This window comes from Vipera berus (assembly GCF_964194415.1).
Source record: "Vipera berus genome assembly, chromosome: 2".
NCBI classification, from domain to species: Eukaryota; Metazoa; Chordata; class Lepidosauria; order Squamata; family Viperidae; genus Vipera; species Vipera berus.
The window spans coordinates 18,010,685-18,031,252 of record NC_138203.1 but is presented as its reverse complement, the minus strand read 5'-3'; the positions used below and the strand labels follow the sequence as shown (position 1 = coordinate 18,031,252).

The 20,568-nt window shown below is 40.2% G+C and overlaps 1 protein-coding gene across 4 annotated transcripts in view; it reads left to right on the top strand.

Moving 5' to 3' along the window:
• The window catches only part of NPR3 (natriuretic peptide receptor 3), a 75,617-nt gene that overhangs the window by 1,188 nt on the left and 53,861 nt on the right, over nt 1–20,568 (top strand). For all 4 annotated transcript variants that reach the window (XR_014025633.1, XR_014025634.1, XM_081321295.1 and 1 more), the window contains exon 2: nt 15,325–15,447. Coding sequence is in view for 2 of the 4 variants with exons in the window: in XM_081321295.1 (XP_081177421.1) it covers nt 15,325–15,447 (123 nt within the window). In the remaining 2 variants the exon portion in view is untranslated. The remainder of the gene's footprint in view (nt 1–15,324; nt 15,448–20,568) is intronic.

The following is a 20,568-nucleotide window of genomic DNA, read 5'->3' as shown; positions in this document are numbered from 1 at the left end:
GTGAAGCAGCGCGCAATCTAGGACGGGAGGGATCCCGAGGCCACTGCTCCACAAGTGGATCTATAGGTGGGGAGCGTGTGGATGGGACAAGGCGTGTCACGGGATCGGCGCGCCAGGAACCATAGGGCTTTGCTAGTTTCGACTAGAACTCCCGTTCTAATCTTATTTTTTTTTATTTTAATTCCATTTATATCCCGCCCTTCTCCGAAGACTCAGGGCGGCTTACAATCTAAGCACAAATCAAATGTGCTTAGCAATAGCCTTCATTCTATGTATATGCCTGCTTATTAGGGCTTTCACACACACACACACCCAAGCGGCATTATTACAAAGTCAGCTTAATTGCCCCCAACAATCTGGGTCCTCATTTTACCTACCTCGGAAGGATGGAAGGCTGAGTCAACCTTGAGCCTGGTGGGATGCGAACCTGCACTAATTGCAGGCAGCTGGTGTTACTTGAGGCATTGGCCCACTGCTCCACCAAGGCTAATCACCAAGTCTTTTCGGAGTTGTAGTCCAAAACGGCTGGAGAGCATCGGGTTGCCTGCGGTTCGTCTCCATTTTAAGCTTCGTGCTATATTCATCCTGGGAGGGTGCCACCTCTAGCCGTATTTGCAGAGCTGGTTGCAAATATTTACTCAGAAGTAACTCGGACTGAGTTCAGTAGGTCAGACTTATTCCCAGGTAAGCGGACCCATAGCAATTGCAGCTTCTGCTCCTCTTGAGCTGTCCTTGCAAATTCTCTATGGGGTAGGTCGTGCTCCTGTTGGAGGAAGGGAGGGAGGAAGGAAGGGATTACGAATTACACAAGGCTGAAATATGAACAGAGATGCATCTTGAACTAGACCCAAGATCTCATTCAAATACACCTGAGAACTCATGGGATTCTCTTTTATCCTTCACCTGTCACTCTCTAGGGGTGCTACATGTGAAAAAAGCTTGCTTATTAGACTTAAACACAGTGTGGTGTATTAATTGACAAAAGAGGGAAAATGGAATTTATGACAAAGGAGATAACTGCTTTTTTTCATACTTCATATAAAGGTATCTTGGCACCTAACCAAGGAGGGAGCATCCAGTCAGTAGGAACATTTTTGCAAAACAGAAGCCATAAAATTTCTGCTAAAGCAATATGGGCTTTATGAGGGAAAGAGTATAGCATCACTAGTTACATCTTTCTATTGAATTCACATTCACTGTGAATGGGACTTTCCATTGAATTGAATTCACTGAATGCACTTTCCACTGAATTCATATTATCTGAATTCACATTAGTGAAGCCACATGATTGACCCCAGGGAGTTCTGGATGGCTATATAGCATATAGCACGTCAGACAGTAGTGTGATGCCTTATGATGCCACGCAGCATGACAGACTAGTAGATTTGTCCTATGACATCAAGTCCTCTGTTAGCAGTCTATCAATGGGCTGTGCATGTAACATCACTAATGTGAATTCAGTGGAAAGTGCTTTGCTTAGAAAAAAGAAGTAACTTGTGCACTGTAGCAACTCTGCAACAAGTGTAATAGTTATTCAAAAAAGCCCAGAGATTGCCTGCCGGCATGTTAAATACATACTTGATATTAGTATTTGATTTACATATTTATATTTGATTTACAGTCAATTTGATTTGTGTTTAGTTAGAGTAAGTAAAGAACATGAAAAATGTCTTTAACAGGTAAACTTGTATAATTTGCCTTAAATTACCTTGTACCCATAATTTTCAAAATCCCAATCCATCATATTTCCGTTTTACTTATCTCCTCCATTTAATTTGTCTACAACAGACATTGATGGCAATATCTTTAATCAAATTCTCAAGAGGATTTACAAGTAAATGTAAAAAACAAAAACATGCTGATTTTTATGCATTGTTGCCACCTAGTTGCCCCCAACTCTACCCCGAATTAAGGGACTACAGGGTCGTAAAAAGGGAGGTGGTTTTTTTGTTATATACCTTTTCTGTTTTCATGCTTATAAAATGAACAGTGATTTCCAATAAGATTAATTATTCACTTGCTTGAAATTAAGGGTGCAGATAGATTATAACATTTATTCGTTTATTAAAATTTCACTTTCTATATACTGCTCCAGTCATATGACTCTGAACCATATAAAGTTGAAATTTGTTATCGTTCTGGTTTATACTTTTTTATAATGTGCCTGCATACCCAGAGTTGGTACAATTTGAACTACAAATTGGGAAGCTCAAAAACGCCAATCAACAAAAACCTCAGTAAGTAGTTTTAAGAAACTTTAAGAACGTAAGAAGCCAAGTTTAATTCTATCTTTGTATGGAAGATGGAGATAATACTTCTGAGGTTTTGTAAGGAATTTAAGTAAGATAATGTACATATGCAAGTTGCTGTAAAGTACTATGCAGATGCTGTATATTAACTCCTTTATGTACTTTTTCCTTGATCGCACATTTTCTAATGTTTGTGTAGTTTGGGAAGTAATAGAATGGGAAATGTTTGGAGCTGATCATTTAGAAAAGTGTTTTTTGGGGGTTAGATTAGCTTCATGTTAAACTATTATGACCTGTGTTTCTCCATAAGTTTCTCCATTGTTCTTTTATTTGTTCATTAAATACCAGCACGCATGTTTGTTTATAGTTCTACTCAGGGCTTTTTTTGTCATAGAACGCTCAGAACGGAGTTCCGGCACCTTTTTTGGATGGAACCTTGTAGGGTAGGCAAGGCGGGTTGTATGACATGTGTGAGTTCCGGCACCTTTTTCTTTTACAAAAAAAGCACTGGTTCTACTTATGGTAATAGCATCTAGATTGTATGAAACAGGTGGTTAAGCATAAATAATAGCTATGAATTGCTACCTACAGCAGAGATTGGGTAAGCCTATCACTGTCTAAAGGGACGCGGTGGCTCAGTGGGTTAGGACGCTGAGCTTGTCAATCAGAAGATCAGCAGTTTGGCAGGTCGAATGCCAAATGCCGCGTAACAGAGTGAGCGCCTGTTACTCGTCCCAGCTTCTGCCAACCTAGCAGTTCAAAAGCACGTAAAAATGCAAGTAGAAAAATAGGGACCACTACGGTGGGAAGGTAACAGCGTTCCGTGCGCCTTTGGCGTCTAGTCATGCCGGCCACATGACCACGGAGACGTCCTCGGACAAGCGTTGGCTCTTCGGCTTTGAAACGGAGATGAGCACCGGCCCCTAGAGTTGGAAACGACTAGCACGCATGTGCGGGGGAACCTTTACCTTTACCTTATCACTGTCTAAACTCAAACGAAATCTAGTCATTTCAGATAAAAATTGGCTTCTATTTTTCTTTCCAAATTTTATTCATTTCAGTAACTTATTTTAGAAGTACATAGTTTTTCCCCTTTTATTGCTTTGTTACACAAGTGGAAACCAGAAATGTTTGCACATTTACAAGAAATGCACTTGGATTATGATCAGTAAGCTCCTTTGCTCCCTTAGATTACAACACGTGGTTGTTTGCAGTTCAGTATAGATACAATAGCAATTTCCTGAAGATGAAATTGGCCCTTATGAGACAACAAGATAGTGAAGCAGTCTATCTCACCATGTCTCATCAAGAAGAAACCACAAAGCCCCGAACAGAATCTATTAGAAAAATGCTCTGGATGATCAGATAAGTCTGGAGTTAACTTCAAAGTTACGTTCCTTTCCTTCCTGTGTTACCACCTCAGAATTCCTGTTCCTCCCTTTGCTGTCTTCTCCTATTTCCATTTACTGTTTATATTTGTCAATGAAAAAATGAGCAGGATTTCCCTCTGTTTCTTCCTGTGCTTCTCTTGGCATCTGGCAGATATAGCAGACTGTCTTCCCCCAAAGCTTAGCTCATTGTCATGTTATTTACCTGCATGGCGGTCTTGCCCAATCTGTTGCCATTTAGATGTGTTGGAGGACAAATCATCTGGAGCAGGGCTATGAAAGGTGGATTGAGATGATGCACAAGAATACCTTCTGAAAATGGTATTATTATTTGCCTGTGCTTCAAATACTTATCTCACAATATCAGCACACTTTTTATTTTGCTCCCCCTGCCCCCATTTTTCCTGTTTTTATTCAAAATAGGAAGTTGTTCTCCGATAGGTCAGACATGGATGACTTTTGGACTCCTTTAGTTCAGCAGGGGTAAAAAGTGAGGAAGTCACTGTTACAATAAATGGCGGATTGTGTTGGATTGTTTGTGGCATGGACTTGTCAACCAATTGCCTGAAATAATAACCATTTCCAGAACAGCCCTATTATTTTGTTGCAGCTGAAAACAAGGACAAATCTTGGTTCACCTAAAGACTCAGACATTTATTGAGGCATAAACAACTAACGAAGTGGACTGTAGTTCACAAAAAGCTTGTGCTGTAATAAATATGTTATTCTTTAAACTCCCTGGGAGTCCTTGTGGTATTTATGAAATATGGATCCAGTCACAAGGGTTGAATTCATAGCTGTCATGGGATATGTGTGTATTAAACACATAGTTGCTCTTATGAGATTCTACTCAGAAAATCTGTAAGCACTGCAGAACATGAGAAGGAGTCCATATCTGTAAAAGCAATGTCCCAAACACAAGAATATAAGAAAGCTGCAGTAGTGTTTGACACATACTTTATGCTCACTATATCCCTTGAGTAAGCCAGATGTTCACAGCAGCAAATGTAAAGAAAGTCAGATCTACCCACAACTAGTTTAAAGTGGCATCCACATCCATTAAAATCTACAAAAGGTTTTATAATATCTGGAATGGATTTAAATTACAGGTAGCTGTCAATTTGCAACCATTCATTTAGCAACAGTTTGAAGTTACAACAGCATTGAAAAAAGATAGACGAAATAGACCAAGAGAAGCTTTGACCCTTCATGCTTAATGTCCGGATCAAAGTTTTCCATTTCTGCAAATGTTTGAAGCTTAGATCATGGAATAATTGGAGCAGATTTCTAAACTTTTGCAAATATAACAGATTTTGGCAGAAGCAATGGTTGCCACCATGTGGTTCCTCCAGAAGAAGATCAAGGTGTTCAAATAACATCTGAATTTATTGTAGAATCATAAAATTAAAAACCGATCTCAAACATAATCTTTGTCCGGTTTTTGCTTGGGGTAAGACCTGCTGAAGCATTTTGACTAGCCAGCCTCTTTGAACACCTCCAAGGAAGAGAACCACAACCACTTCATGAGGCAGCTAATTCCACTTGTTGGCAAGTCTTACCATGAGAAAATTCCCCCGATGGCTATATGGAATGCCTGCAATTTCAACTCATTGGTTTTGCATGGCTTGCATGTCACTTGTATGACAGTCCTTTAGATATCTGAATACTGTTACTCTACTGTCCCTCCGTCTTCTCTTCCACAGATTAAACATATACAGTTCCCTTCCCTGTTCCTTATAGGATTTGCTTTCCAGCTTCTTCATTTATCTTGATGGTCCCTCTCTGAACTTGCTTTGATTTGTTGATGTCCTTTTTAAGCTGCAATGACCAGAAGGACTGACCAAGGCAGGGGAGTGTAAGACAATTACTTCCCATGTTCTGATTCTATGCCTCTGTTACTGCATCTTAAGACTGATGCCTTGGTGGAGCAGTGGGCTAATGCCTCCTTAAGTAACACCAGCTGCCTGCAATTAGTGCAGGTTCGCATCCCACCAGGCTCAAGGTTGACTCAGCCTTCCATCCTTCCGAGGTAGGTAAAATGAGGACCCAGATTGTTGGGGGCAATTAAGCTGACTTTGTAATAATGCCGCTTGGGGTGTGTGTGAAAGCCCTAATAAGCAGGCATATACATAGAATGAAGGCTACTGCTAAGCTTGTAAGCTGCCCTGAGTCTTCGGAGAAGGGCAGGATATAAATGGAATTAAAATAAAAATAAAATAAATAAATATTTGCCTGCTCAGCTGTATCACATGGTTGGCTTATGTTCAAATTGTGATGTACAGAATACAACACCCAGATCTCTTTCAAACTTATTATTGCTAAACCTCCATCCTACTCGGTTGTTTCATTTTTTTTTCTCCCCAGTCACAAGACTTTATACTTCTCTCTGTTAAATTTTAACTTGTTCATTTTGACCTTATGTTCAAGTCTATCTTCAAGTTTTTATCGTCAAGGGTTGTGTGTTTTTTTTTAATCTTCTTTTTCTCTTCTAAAACATTAGCCATTCTTCCTAAGTGATCTGCAAATCTGGTGAAAATCTCAGCAACTCCATCCAGGTTCATTGCAACTTTATACCACTTGGAACAGAGTAGTGTGACACTCCACTTGAGGCTACTTGATTTTGGTGTAGTTGGTAGACTATTTGGAGGAGTGCTCAGTTGGTCAGATAGGAGTACACCTAATAGTTGGATCATATAGTCCATATTTTGCCATTTTATTAATGGGGATGTTCAGAAGATGATGATAATGATGACGACGAGAACAATGATGATGATATCCATTCAGTTGTGGCCAACTCTTGGTGATTCTATGGGCCAGGTCTCGCTACATCTTCCGATCTTGTACTTCTTTGGGTTTTTCTATGCTCTGAATGGTGTCAGATTTGGTGGCCTTTCCTTTTCCTTTTACCCAGTGCTTTTTTTGTAAAACAAAAAGGTGCCGGAACTTACACATGTCATACAACCCGCCTTGCCTACCCTACAAGGTTCCATCCAAAAAAGGTGCCGGAACTCCGTTCTGAGCGTTCTATGACAAAAAAAACCCTGCTTTTACCGCTAACTCTTCCAAGCATAATTGCTTCCTCCAGTGAATTCCCCCTCATGACATGGCCAAAATAAGCGAGATGCAGTTTTGTGTTCTTTTGCTTTCCAGTGACATGTCTGGTAGATATTCATAACATTTTATCAAATGCTTTGCTGAAATCCACTATGTTCAATGCACCTCCTAAGGTAGTAACTTGTTAAAAAGAGGGGATAAGGTTAATCTGTCAGGGCTTGCTGTGACAATCCCACGCTGGTTTTATAAATAGCCATTCTACTCAACTGCTCACAAATGTGCTGCTTGACGACCTTGGACATCATACTGACAGGCCTATAATTTCCTGATTCTTCCCTTTTCTGCAGACAGGGACAACATTTGTTCTCTTCCAGTCTTCTCAGCAGTTCTCCAGAGGTTTATTTATTTATTTATTTTATTTTAATTCCATTTATATCCCGCCCTTCTCCGAAGACTCAGGGCGGCTTACAAGCTTAGTAGTAGCCTTCATTCTATGTATATGCCTGCTTATTAGGGCTTTCACACACACCCCCAAGCGGCATTATTACAAAGTCAGCTTATTGCCCCCAACAATCTGGGTCCTCATTTTACCTACCTCGGAAGGATGGAAGGCTGAGTCAACCTTGAGCCTGGTGGGACTCGAACCTGCACTAATTGCAGGCAGCTGGTGTTACTTAAGGAGGCATTAGCCCACTGCTCCACCAAGGCAGTGGGCTAATGCCTCCTTAGCCCTCATCTCCACCAAGGTTCTCAAGAGATTACAGTCAGTGCTTTTGCAATCATCTCAAATAGTTTCTATGGTACCCTAGGATATAATTCCTCTGGCCCTGGAGACTTGAATTAGTTTAAGTCATCTAAATGCCCGCCACTTTTGTAAATAGCATAATGATAAATACAGATAATACAGTGCCCTCCAAGCAAGTATTTTAGATGTGAGCGGTTTATTATACTTGATTTTTTTAAAACAAAAATGGCATTATTGAATGAAATACACTAGTGATTAAGGTTGATGCTGAGGAAACCTCATTCCCAGCACTTCCATACTTAAAGGTGTACAGGTGGTCCTCAAAGTACAACCACAGTTGAGCCCAAAATTTATGTTGCTAAGTGAGAAATTTGTTAAGTGAGTTTTGCCCCATTTTATGACTTCTCTTGCCACAATTGTTAAGGGAATCACTGCAGCTGTTAAATTAGTAACACAGTTATTAAGTTAACCTGGCTTCCCCATTGATTGGGTTGTCAGAAGGTTGCAAAAGGTGATCACATGACCCTGGGAACACTGCCACCATCATAAATGTGAGTCAGTTGTCAAGCAGCTGGATGTAAATCATGGGACCATGAGGATGCTGCAACTGTGTTGTACCTTTGAATGGTCACTAAGCGAACTGGTTTAATTCAAGGACTACCTTGATGGTAGCTTGAGATGGGAGACAAGATTTGATGGCTAGCTTGAGATGGGAGACAAGATTTGATGGTAAACGTGTCAGTTTGATAGTGGAATTTCTGGATGCAATTCAAGGTGCTGGTTATCACTTTTAAAGCCCTACATGGCATGGGGCTAGATTATTTGTGGAAGCATCTTTGCATGAGGGTATCTGCCTGTCCCACCAGATCAGATGGGAGACAAGATTTGATGGCTAGCTTGAGATGGGAGACAAGATTTGATGGTAAACGTGTCAGTTTGATAGGGGAATTTCTGGATGCAATTCAAGGTGCTGGTTATCACTTTTAAAGCCCTACATGGCATGGGGCTAGATTATTTGTGGAAGCATCTTTGCATGAGGGTATCTGCCTGTCCCACCAGATCAGATAGGTAGGATCACTCCAGGATTCTTATCTTAAAAGTTGCCATCTTGAAGGACCTAGGAAATGTGTCTTTTCTTTGGCATCCCCTGCCCTATGAAACATTATTCTCCCTCAAGACTCAGAAGGCCTCCACTCCACCTTTCAACTCTCTTGGAAAGCACTCAAGAGCTGGCTTTTTTTATTTATTTGCACCCGTGCCTCTATTTTTGCAAACAACCCTAGGCAGTGAACATATTCAACAAAACTTTTTCCTCCTGTTTTACCCGGAAGAACAACCTTGTGAGGTGGGATGAACTAAGAGAGAGTGACTGGCCCAAATTCCCCCAGCTGGCTTTCATGGCTGAGTGGGATTTGAACTCATGGCTTCTGCTTTCTAGCCTACTGTCTTAACTACTAGGCCGAACTGACTCTCCTTGCCCCAAGCATTGGGATAACTGGAGTTGGAGGTGAGTTTTGTGGGTCTGCATTGGGGAAGTTTGGTTGCGGCACTGTGTTTTTCTGTTCTTGTTTATACATATTGTTTTATCCTTTGGCTTTGAGCCACCTAGAATTTGGTTTTAAGATAGATGGCTATAAAAGGCTGTAAATAAACAGATTTGCAAACTGGAAGTTTTAGGGAGATACTTAATTTCCTTTGCTCGCACTAATTTTGCTCCCTCTCCTACCAGAGCTTACAAAATATTTCCTCGGCATGAAAAGAAATATAGGCATGGACAGGAGAATACAGAAGTAATTGAATAAACCACCACTGGCCTCTGAACCACTCTTTGTATCTCTCTATGCACATAGATAACAAATGGAAATTTCCCATTATATCTTCCGTTCCATCTCAAGACATTGTATAATATTAAATGGGGGAAATGGATTTTTTACTGTTGTTTTTCAGACTAAGGATAGCTTCTTCTTGACCCAGACAATTCCTTTTGATGATATACTCCCACAAAAACATTTCTTAAGAATCATCCTTCTTTTTAAGGCCTTTGGTTCTAGGAATGTTAAAACTCCAGTCGCCTACCCGAAAGGAAATGTTGGAAGGACAGCAAAAAATGTGATGCTTAACCTTTTATTCTTTTATAGTGATGCTGCACAGGGTGAGCGTCTGAGGGATGCTTCCTTTTGGCACTTCTGAATAGGGAATTTTTCCCCCGGTCAATCTGCAAGATCCTACAAAGTATTAATAAATAACAAAAGCATTTTGAGGAAACGGAGTGGTGACATGGTGCACATTTCAGGAAAACAAACCAGCAACAGAGAGAGAGACAGCATTTTACTGCTTCATATAAACCAAAAGATATGCACTTAAGCTTAATGACAACATTGCAAATCAAGTTACAGGTGCTGATAGCCGATACATTACGCTAAGCAAGGGTCTGCCTTTGTCACTTTTATTTATTTTGTGCATTTCTTTTACAGTATTTAGAGTCTGCCCCAGTCAAAATTGGACATGGATGGGGTACAATAAAACAAAAAACAACAACATGAAAACAAGATATAAATGAACCAATAAACCACATCATTAACCAGGATTGCTGTTAATGATCAGGCTAGATGAGCAGGATTGAGTTCAGCAAGCCATTGCCCAATTTATCCTGGTGTTGAACATCAAAGGGCTTCTGTTTTAAGACCACAATTGAGCCCAAAATTTCTATTGCCAAGTGAGACATTTGTTAAGTGAGTTTTGCCCCACTTTACTATCCTTTCTTGCCATAGTTGTTAAGTGAATCACAGCAATTGTTACGTTAGTAACATGGTTGTTAAGTAAATCTGCTTCTCCTTTGCCTTTGCTTGTCAGAAGGTTGCATGACCCTGGGACACTGGAACCCTCGTAAAAATGAGTGAGGTGCCAAGAAACTGAATTTTGATCACTTGACCGTGGGGGATGCTACCACGTTGGTTGTAAGTTTGGAAAATGGTCATAAGTCACTTTTTTTAGTTCCATTGTACCTTCAAATGGTCACTAAATGAACTATTGGAAGTCAAGGATTACCTGTAATAAGCATCACTTTCAGGTGGACCTTGAAACCTCTTAACACCCGGCTTGATGGCATTGTTTCCTGAAGAGATGAGCCATTGCATTTTGTACCAACTGTTGCTTCCAGGTTGCCTCCAGAGGTATTCCCATCTTGGACACATTACTCTAGTCCAGCTTGTTTTTGAATGAAATATTGTTGTTTTTTTTTTATAAATAAGTCTTTATTTACATTTCATGTTAAAAACACACACCATACACCAGCAAAGACAAAAAAAGACAAAAAAACATATACAATATACAGAAAATGAAGAAATCAAAAAATTGGAAACCATTTCAAAAAAATCAAATTGTATCTACTTCTAAACTGACAATTATATTCCACTCACTAAATCTCTTATAACTATCCAACTCCAAAGCTTATTCATTAACAAAAACTATATCACTTCATTTTTGACCAACCTCCAAGCCACCCTCATTTCTTTAATCTTTTATCCATCCAAATATACCATTTATTCCATGATAGAAATGCTGGTGTCTCTTCTTTACCCTTCAACTTCTTGGTCAATGTGTCTGCTTCTGCACAATCAAATATTCTCCTAATTATAGCTTCATCCGGCGGGGTATGATTTGCCTTCCAAAATTGAGCATACCCTATCCTCGCTGCCGTTAAGATATGTAAAACCAAATACCATATTCCCCTCTTAATATTTCCAGGCCTGAAGCCAAGCAGATACGTCTCTGGTTTAAGATCAACTAAACACCCTGTGATTTCCTCTATCCATTTTTGGATCCTCGTCCAATATCTAACCACTTCCGGACATGTCCACCATAAGTGATAATACGTGCCAATCCCTTTACCACACTTCCAACAATCGGCCGACAATCCGGGGAACATTTTGGCAAGTCTAGCCGGAGGGAGATGCCATCTATAAAGCATTTTGTATATGTTCTCCTTATATGACGTGGAAACCACCAGCCTCATATTAATCCACCAAATCTCTTCCCATTGAATGAACTATTGTTAAGTAGGATCATAAATTGGTGCAGAGAAAGCCTCTTTTTGCTGTGGCTTCTACTTGTTGCTTAAGCAGGCTGAGTCCGGAGGAATCCCAAGTCACTAAACAACTGTTTTACGATCCGTAGTAACTACCAAAACTAATATTAATAGATCTTTCTGATGTTTGTTGACAACAAGCAACTTCATATTGGCTTTGTATTTATTCTGGGTTTGTTTTGCCTCATCCAGATTCTCATAACTCCAGAGTCTACTTTTGTTCATCCTTCATTCAGCCTGCCAGGCTATTCAGCCTAAATGTTATAAAAGTCCTCATCTTTTTACCAGGTGGATTGTCATATAATTAATTATGTTAAGCCAAGAAACTTGGAGTCATTGAGCTGACTTAATTCCCCAAAATCTTTACTTGGGAGAAAACAAGTTCTAATAACCTATTTGGAAATCTAGCTCATCTTTCTCCAAAACCTACTTTTCCTTTGACCGTGCCTTTAACCATGGATATAAAAACTGAACAAAGCAGATTACAATAGCATTAATGTTTATATATCAAGGAGCTCAGAGATTGCAATATATTAAAGATCTTAAAATACCTAGATAACTCATTTTTCTCTTTTTGACTTCCTTGAAAAAGAAATACAGTAGTAAGAAAATATTCCCTTTTCTATTGCAGAAAAAATGACCTTGAGTTTAAACGTTACTCAGGAAGTCTCAACAATATGCAGTAATGGGGATTTGTTCATAAATTGTCTGGATAAACAAATGTCTAAAAATCCAGATAAAGAGTTTTAGAGATGATCTGCAATGATCTATTATACTTGATGTGAACAACTATTTCATACCTATCTTGGAGGTACATAGAAAAGCAACTGCTGACCAATTACGATCTAGGAAGACTTGTGAATAAATAAATGGAAACTTCATCCAAAGAAAAGAAAAATATTCTTTGAGGCGATACTATGATTGTTAGTCTGAAAAAAAATGTGCTTGGCAAATAGTGAATGGCTTCACACCCTGCTTTAAGAATTGCTCCCAAATACCCAGTTGGCGGGTATGGCCAAAAATATTTTTGTCCACTTTAAGGCTAAGTAAATTTCTGGGAAGAGATTATGACAGCTTGAATCTCTTTTGAATCTGTCAATTGAAAGTCTGGGGGTTTTTTTAGAGCTGGGAAGAGGAATGGTTTTCTGTGTCCCTTAAAACTGATGTAGTCTGATATCAACAGCATTTATACGGATTTTGTCTTCTATTATCTTTAACTCTTGGAATGAGTTGCAAGTGCATTTTTCATGCTTTGAACACATTATCTGAATTTTGAATCTTCCCCTTTTTTGTTTTTATTTCTGTCACATTTTGTCAAATTTTGGAGAACTTCAAAGATGGTACATTATTTTGTGTTCTTTTGGTTTGCCCTGATATAGGTTTATATATTTGTTAGATTTACAATGTATCCCATCTTTTGTTCATAAACTCAAGGCTGCATATATAATATTTCTATCCATTTGCCCCACAATAATCTTATAAATTACTCTGAGAAGGAGGCTGTTACTAATCATTTATAACTTAAGTGAGAAGATCTAAATTTGGAAAATGCCTAACACGACTTAGAATAAAATAGAATAGAGCTGGAAGGGACCTTGGAGGTCTTCTAGTCCAGCCCCCTGCTCAAGCAGGAAACCTATACCATCTCAGACAAGTGACTGTTTAACTTCTTCTTAAAAATCTACAGTGATGGAGCACCCACAATTTCTGGAGGCAGGCTGTTCCACTGGTTAATTGTCCTCACTGTCAGGAAGTTTCTCCTTAATTCTAGGTTGCATCTCTCTTTGATCAGTTTCCAACCATTCTTTCCTCTCCTGCCCTCTGGTGCTTTGGTGAATAATGTGAGCCCCTCTTCTTTGTGGCAGCCCCTCAAATACTGGAACACTGCTATTTCTTCTTTTCTTTGGACTAGCCAAACTGAATTCCTGCAGCCATTCTTCATACGTTTTAGTCTTCAGGCCTTTGATCATCTTAGTTGCTCTTCTCTGAACTTTTTCCAAACTCTCAATATCTTTTTTGTGATATGGTGACCAAAATTGGCTGCAGTATTCCAGGTGTGGTCTTACCAGGGTTTTATAAAGCGATACTAATACTTTGCATGCCTCTGTTTATACAACCCAGGATTGTATTAGCTTTTTTGGCTGCTGCTGCACACTGCTGGCTCATAGTCGAGCGATCGTCCACTAGGACTCCAAGGTCCCTCTCACAGTTACTGTTTTTAAGCCAGGTCTCGCCCAATCTGTACTTGTACCTTTGATTTTTCCTGCCTAAATGTAAAACTGCTTTTCTCCACATTGAAACACATTTTGTTGGATAGGTCCCATTGTTCAAGTTTGTCAAGATCTTTTTGGATCCCGAGTTTGTCTTCTGGGGTGTTGAATACTCCTGCCAGTTTAGTCTCATCTGCAAATTTGATGAGTTCCCCTTCAATACCCTCATCTAAGTCATTTATGAAAATATTGAGCAGTACTGGGCGTAAGACTTTGTTGGCATATCACACCCTTCCCCAAAACAAAAGAGAAACAATTATCTATCTCCCCTCCACCTTGAACAGTGGCACTCAGTGACAAAGCTGAGGCTAGCTCTGAGGTTGAGGCCCAGGCCTCGATTTCAGCCCTAGCATGACCACTGCCGTGCAAAAAAGGCCACTTCATTGCCGTTCCCAAGGGGCAAAAGCCTTGGGGAACAACACATTGGCCCAGGATCTACCAGGCACCACTTATTTTCAGGTTGTGTTCTCTGTTGAGAGGCTGCTCCAGGTTGCACAAGGCCTTCGTTCTGGAAGCAGCTTTAGAGAATGCTCTTCAATAGACTTTGCAGCCTCCGAAAACCACAGGAAAGCATGCCCCATTCTCGTGCAATTTTTGGAGGTTCCATAATTTACACAAAAGCACCATCCATTCTCTTGTGGCCTCCACAACCTCCAAAAATCATATGAGAATGGAATGAACTTTCAAGCATAGTTGGTGCCAGGTGTTGGTAAATGCTGGCATATCACTCAAAATGTTGTGACATGTCGCTTTTGACACGTGTCATAGGTTTACCATCACTGATCTATCCAATGCTTTATGTAACTAGTCAGATCCACACTGGTCACTATATGGACAAGTAACATCCATTTGGACCTGCCCCTGGCGATCCACCGCTCTTTTAAGGAGATTCCAATGAGATTCCTTTGGTAAGTTGCAGGAGCCTTCAGCAGAGAGATAATACAAGCTGAAAATAAGCAGTGCATGGCAGATCCTGAGGAGCACTGTGCCATTGCGACAATTGCGTTGTTCCCAAAGACTTGTGTTCCTTGGGAATAGCAATGAAGCAGCCTTTTTGCGTGGCAGTGGTGATGCTAGGGCTGAAATTGAGAGAGGGAGAGAGATGCCATCAGAGTCTATCCAACTTATTCATTGCCTTCCTTCTTCTTACCCAACTTTGCCAAACATGGCTGTTTTTTCTAGTCCATCATTTGCTCATATCACAGGTCCAAAGTATGCAAATTTCTGGAACAGTTCATCTTTATTAGTATTTATTTTAATGCTTGCATAAAATCAGGTGCTTAATGTTGGTTAATTTAGAAACTGCTGTCCTGTAAACGTGTTGGTGAAAGTTGTCCTTTCATTGACTGTATTTTCACATTGAATATCCTGGTCTTGTTGATGTCCTTTGTATAGCCATGAATTAAAAACAAAAACAAAGCAGCCAGAGGACCGTCTGTGTCATTGTCTCCAGCTGTTCAGAAACTTGACAGTCTGTTCCTGGTCTTTGAGGAATGGCTTCTTATCTCTCTTTTCCATTTATTTCCACCAGTTGTGATCATGTGTGCCAGCAGTGACGCAATACGGAACATCATGTTGGCTGCACATCGGCAAGGAATGACTAGCGGAGATCATGCTTTCTTCAATATTGAACTTTTCAACAGTTCGTCATATGGTAATGTAATTTCTGTCTTCTTGGATTGCAAGATTTTTCTAAACACACTAACATTTTAGTAATGGTGTCACTCTTTAAGCAAGTCATTGTAACCTTTCAAACAAGCATTTGAGTTATGACATTTGGCAAAAAAGGAAGCAAGCAGACCCATAGTTAATAAAGTGGAAATTAATTTTGTTTATGGTTGCTTCCCATGCTGTTTTCAGAAACTTGCTCTTCTGTATAATGGGTTACTTAGTGAGAAACAGTTGTTTGTCTGAATCCTCTGTGAGCTCTATAGCTCAGGGGTGTCAAACTGGTGTTCCATGGGCCAGATGCATCACACACAGGCCACGCCCACCCTGGTACGGCAAAGGCAAAAACGTCATGATACGTCACGTTACATCACGTGACACGATCGAGTTTGATACCCGTGCTATAGCTGGTTTTGAATATGCATTACTGTGATGCAAGACACAGCATCACACACTGACTGACTGAAGCATCATTTGGTCTTCTTGAACTATAAGATTTATAAAAGGTCCACCAGATAAGCTTACTGTGTTCCCCCGAAAGTAAGGCGTACCCCAAAAATAAGCCCTAGCTTGTTTTTTGGGGGGCTGGACCTAATATAAGCCTTACCTCCAAAATAAGCCCTAGTTTTGGGGCGAGGCCCACACCTAAAATTCAAGCTAGGGTGGGAGTGGAGCTGCCCCACACGCCCTGCACCCATTTATCTTGCAGCCAGGTCTCTCCTCACTGGCCCACTTCTTCTCCGGCCAGGCCTGCATTTCTCAGTCGCAGGCCTTTCCGGCTGCATAGGCCTTCCGGAAAGCCTGACTGCAAAATGCAGGCCAGAATGCAGCTGCAGAATGAAGCTGCTGCTTTGGCCCCAGAAGAAGTGGACCTGCTGGGTGAGGCTGTCAGTGCTGGAGGTGAGTGAGAAATCTCCCCGAAAATAAGACCTGGTGCCTTTTTTGGAGGCATAAAAAATAAAAATAAGACCCGGTCTTATTTTCAGGGAAACATGGTACCTCCTGGTAATTACATAGGCACAATTCTTCCATTTGCTTGGTAGCGATATGCAAGTGATTTGTGGTGGTCTTTCAACTTTTCAATTTAGCTTGTACTCCTGGGCTTTCGTTGTGGTCTCCTCAAAATGCTAACCAAGCCTGATCCTGCTTAGTTTCCAAGCTAAGAGAAAGCCAGGTGCTGTCATCTGCTGAGACCTAAGTTAGTGCTGATTCATTGGTTAATTAAATGCCCTTATGTCAGTGTTGCTTCTTAGCAACCACATAGATTGAGCGTCTCCAGGATGATCTGCCCAGCCTGGCCAAGGTTTTCCAATGGGGGCTCGTCACTGCTGTAATCAAGTTCATGTGTCCTGCTTGTTGGTTGTCCTCTTTATCTTTCCTTCCACTTTTCCCAGCATTGTGGATTTCTCAAGGGGAACTGGGACCTTCTCCATAGCGTGTCCAAAGTTTATTAGTTGAGTTTGTCATTTGTGCCTCAAGGGATAGCTCTGGATTAATTCCCCCTGTTCTCCTGTAATGGCTTGTGGGCATAACCTTGGGAGACAGGAGGAAGTGTTGGTGAGATAAGAGGTCAGCAGCTGAGCCCACAGAAGGAATGGGAACATGGCAAAAGTCTCAGAAGGGATCCTGCCTAGTTTTATGGAGCATAAAAGTGAGAGGGACCAAATATATTTTCAGGTTTTCAAGGTTCTGTTAACGCAACCTTGGGATAAAGATAGAGCTAGTACTTCTGGGTATGCTTCTTGTCTGGACTACCTTGCAAGGCTGACATTTCCAGATGTTTTAATTTACATCCCTTCATTTCAGCCAGCATGGCTAATGGACATATTGCCCAGAAATAATGGGAAACATGAACACATCTAGAGAGCACTAAGTTGGGGAAGGCTGTATTTATATATAATGAAGCAAACTTTGAAAGTAACACTGACTACAAATAAAAAAACCTTGATCAGAAAAGCAGACAATTTGTTCTTTCCTATCTGCTGACCTCATGCTCAGAATTGTAACTGTTTTTCCCTTCAATATCTTGTTTGGGTCATGCTTCTTAATTTCAACAACCGGAAATTAGCTGAGTGTTTAATGAAAAAAAATATTTGAACGTTGTTTCATTTTTTTTTACTAGTTCTTTTCTTTGGTAGTAAGTTTCAGTGGAGTGATTTCCATGGTGCAGTTTGAGGAGAGACCTGGTCATTTAACAAATAAAGCTTCACTTGAAATAGTGGAGCTTCTTGCATAGGAATTCCCCAAGGTGGCCTGTTTAGATGCAGGAAAAGCTTGCCATCTAAGCAAGTGTGGGTGCGGTTTGTGGGGCTTGCAAGCTATTTAATGGACAATGTCCAAGGCTTGACTTTAGTGTTTGGCTTCATTGAAAGTTATTTCTAGGAAGTAAGCTTGTTTGCTTATGCATTTATTTATTTATTTATATAATATTTATAAACTAGCCTTTATTAAAATATATCACAAAAATGTGTGTGTGTGTCTGTGTGTCTGTGTATTCTTGCACATATATAAATAAATTGCATACCTATGCAACACTGCTACTTTGAGTACTTTGAAAAATAAATACTTTTGCAAAAATAATCATCAAATTAAAAGGCAGTGAAAATACCGTTTGGTATAAACCTACCATCTTAAAATGTCCGAGCAAATAATAACGAATTGATCAAAGCTGAAATGCTTGAAAGGACAGCCTTAGTTAGGCTTCCGTAGGACAGGTGTTCTATTAACGTTATGTCACAACCAAGAGAGCTCTCTTCCCCTCACATAATATGTATCAGCTGAACTATTTTGGTTAGTGGTTAAGGCAGCAGGCTAGAAACCAGGAAACCGGGAGTTGTAGTCTTGCCTTGGACATGAAGCCAGCTGGGTGACCTTGGGCCAGTCACACACACTCAGCCATAGAAAGGAGGCAGTGGCAAACTACTTCTGAAATCTTGCCAAGAAAACTGCGGATATTTGTCCATGCAGTTGCCAGGAGTCAAAAGCAGACTTGATACCCCAGTCCTGGCTTAAATAAGCCTTGTCAAGGCAATTCTAGGTACACCCCATGTGTTCTTGCCATCCAGTCCAAAAGCTACTAGGTCACTGGATACTATGGCCATACTATTCCTGTGGACCTGTCTAAACAGCTTTCTGTGTGGAGGAAAACCACATAGTGCTGCCCGAATTATCTGGCGACCCTGGCTCCAGAGGTATTCCCAAGTTAGGCAGATGATATTTTTCAACTTAATGGTCTCTTAAGTCCCAGCCAAATGATTAAGAGTGCTATTTTTCTTTTGGAATAAATAAAGGTAGATTTTAAAACAATGCTTAGTTAATACAGATAGTCCTTGACTTATGACCACATTTGGGTCGTAAGTCTGTTGCTAAGCAAAGTGGTTGCTAAGTGACTTGTGCCTAATTTTCTGATTTTTTTGCCACAGTTGTTAAGTAAATCACGTGCTCACTAAGCAAATCCAGCTTTCCTCACTGACTATGCTTATCAGAAACTAGTTGGGGAAAGTCAGAAATGAAGATCACATGATCCCAGCATGCTGGAACCATCATAAATGCATGCTGGTTGCCAAGCACCCAAATTTTGATCATGTGACAAGGGGATGCCGCAATGGTTGTAAGTGTGAGAATTGGTTGTAAGTTATTTTTAGTGCTGTTGTAACTAGGTAGTGAATTTTTTGTAGTGCTGTTGTAATTTTGAACGGTCACTAAATAAGTGGTTGTAAGTTAAGGACTACCTGTAAATTGCAATGCCTTGGGTTACTTGTTATGTCAAGCCATAAACTGGTTGGCCTCACACATTAATTTTACTCCAGAAAAAGCAAACCATATTATGATTTAGCATGGTGTAAATCCAGAAATGAGTTTTCTAAAATGCTTCTCATTACTGTAGACTGGATTTTTGAGTTTGCAGATGTTTGTGGATGTAGTCTTGCAAACTTTGGAGTGCATGCTTTTTTTTGAGTGACGGAATGGACAAAACTAAATAGGAATAGTCGGAGAATGGCAGTTGCAATATGGCTAACCTTGTGTCAGCATTGGTTTGTGATTCTGTAACTAACAACTAGTATAATGAGTTCAAGTGGCACATTATTTCAGCAATAGTGCAGTTTAACCATTCAACGTTTGCATACCTTCCTTCCTAAGTAGTATTTCATGGTCAGTCACAATCATGCTCTTTTACAAAAAGAAAAAGTGAAAAACTACTGTAATATTTTAGTAGTAATGCTTTTTCTATAACTGCATATTTATTTCTCACATGGCTGGCAAGGTTTTTATGTCTAGATTAAAGTTATATGTAATAAACTAAGAAGAAGCATATATCTCTGCAGTACCTATTGGTTTGTTGTGAGCTTTGCTGCCTGCTCATATGGTCCTCTGTCTTAATAGAAAAGAGCTCACATCAAAGAATTTTTGCAATAACTGCAGTGGATCTGCCCGTTTCTGGCAGTTGATGTAAGACACAACTCTGTACCACATGACAGGCCTTGCTGGTGAGAATTATTTTAATTATGTATTTGATGGATGATAGGGCCACCCACGTCAAACAATGTGACTCTGGGTGGTGTAGAGCGAAAAGCAAACAATAAACCAAAGAAATAACCACATAACTTTCAAAAACCTAGCCAAAATATAAATTGATGACCAAACCTGATAATTAAACAACCAAAAGGGGACTCCATTCAACTGGATCCAAACACCTAAAGAAAAAGCCAGGTATTAATAGCTTTTCTGAAAGCAACCACAGTTGGGGCTTTTGATGTATTGGAGGCAAGATCGTTCCAGAGCACAAGAACAGCCAATGAAAAAAGCAAAATTGTAAATTCCATGGGATGACAAAGTCTAAAAGAGAGATCCTGTAGCATATCCTTCCTAGGGATCGGATGTTCTCGGGAGAAGAAAGTCCCACGGGTAACCTGTTCCTATGCTATGTAAGCTTTAAAGGTGACAACCAGCACCTTTAATTGCATCTGAAACCCTGTTGGAAGGCGAAGCAGCTTGTAGAGTAGCTGTGCCACATGGGTATAAATGAACTGCTTTCCATAGCTACTTTACCACTGCTTTCTGAACCAACGATAGCTTCTGGGTGGTCTTCAGGGACAAGGAACCCACC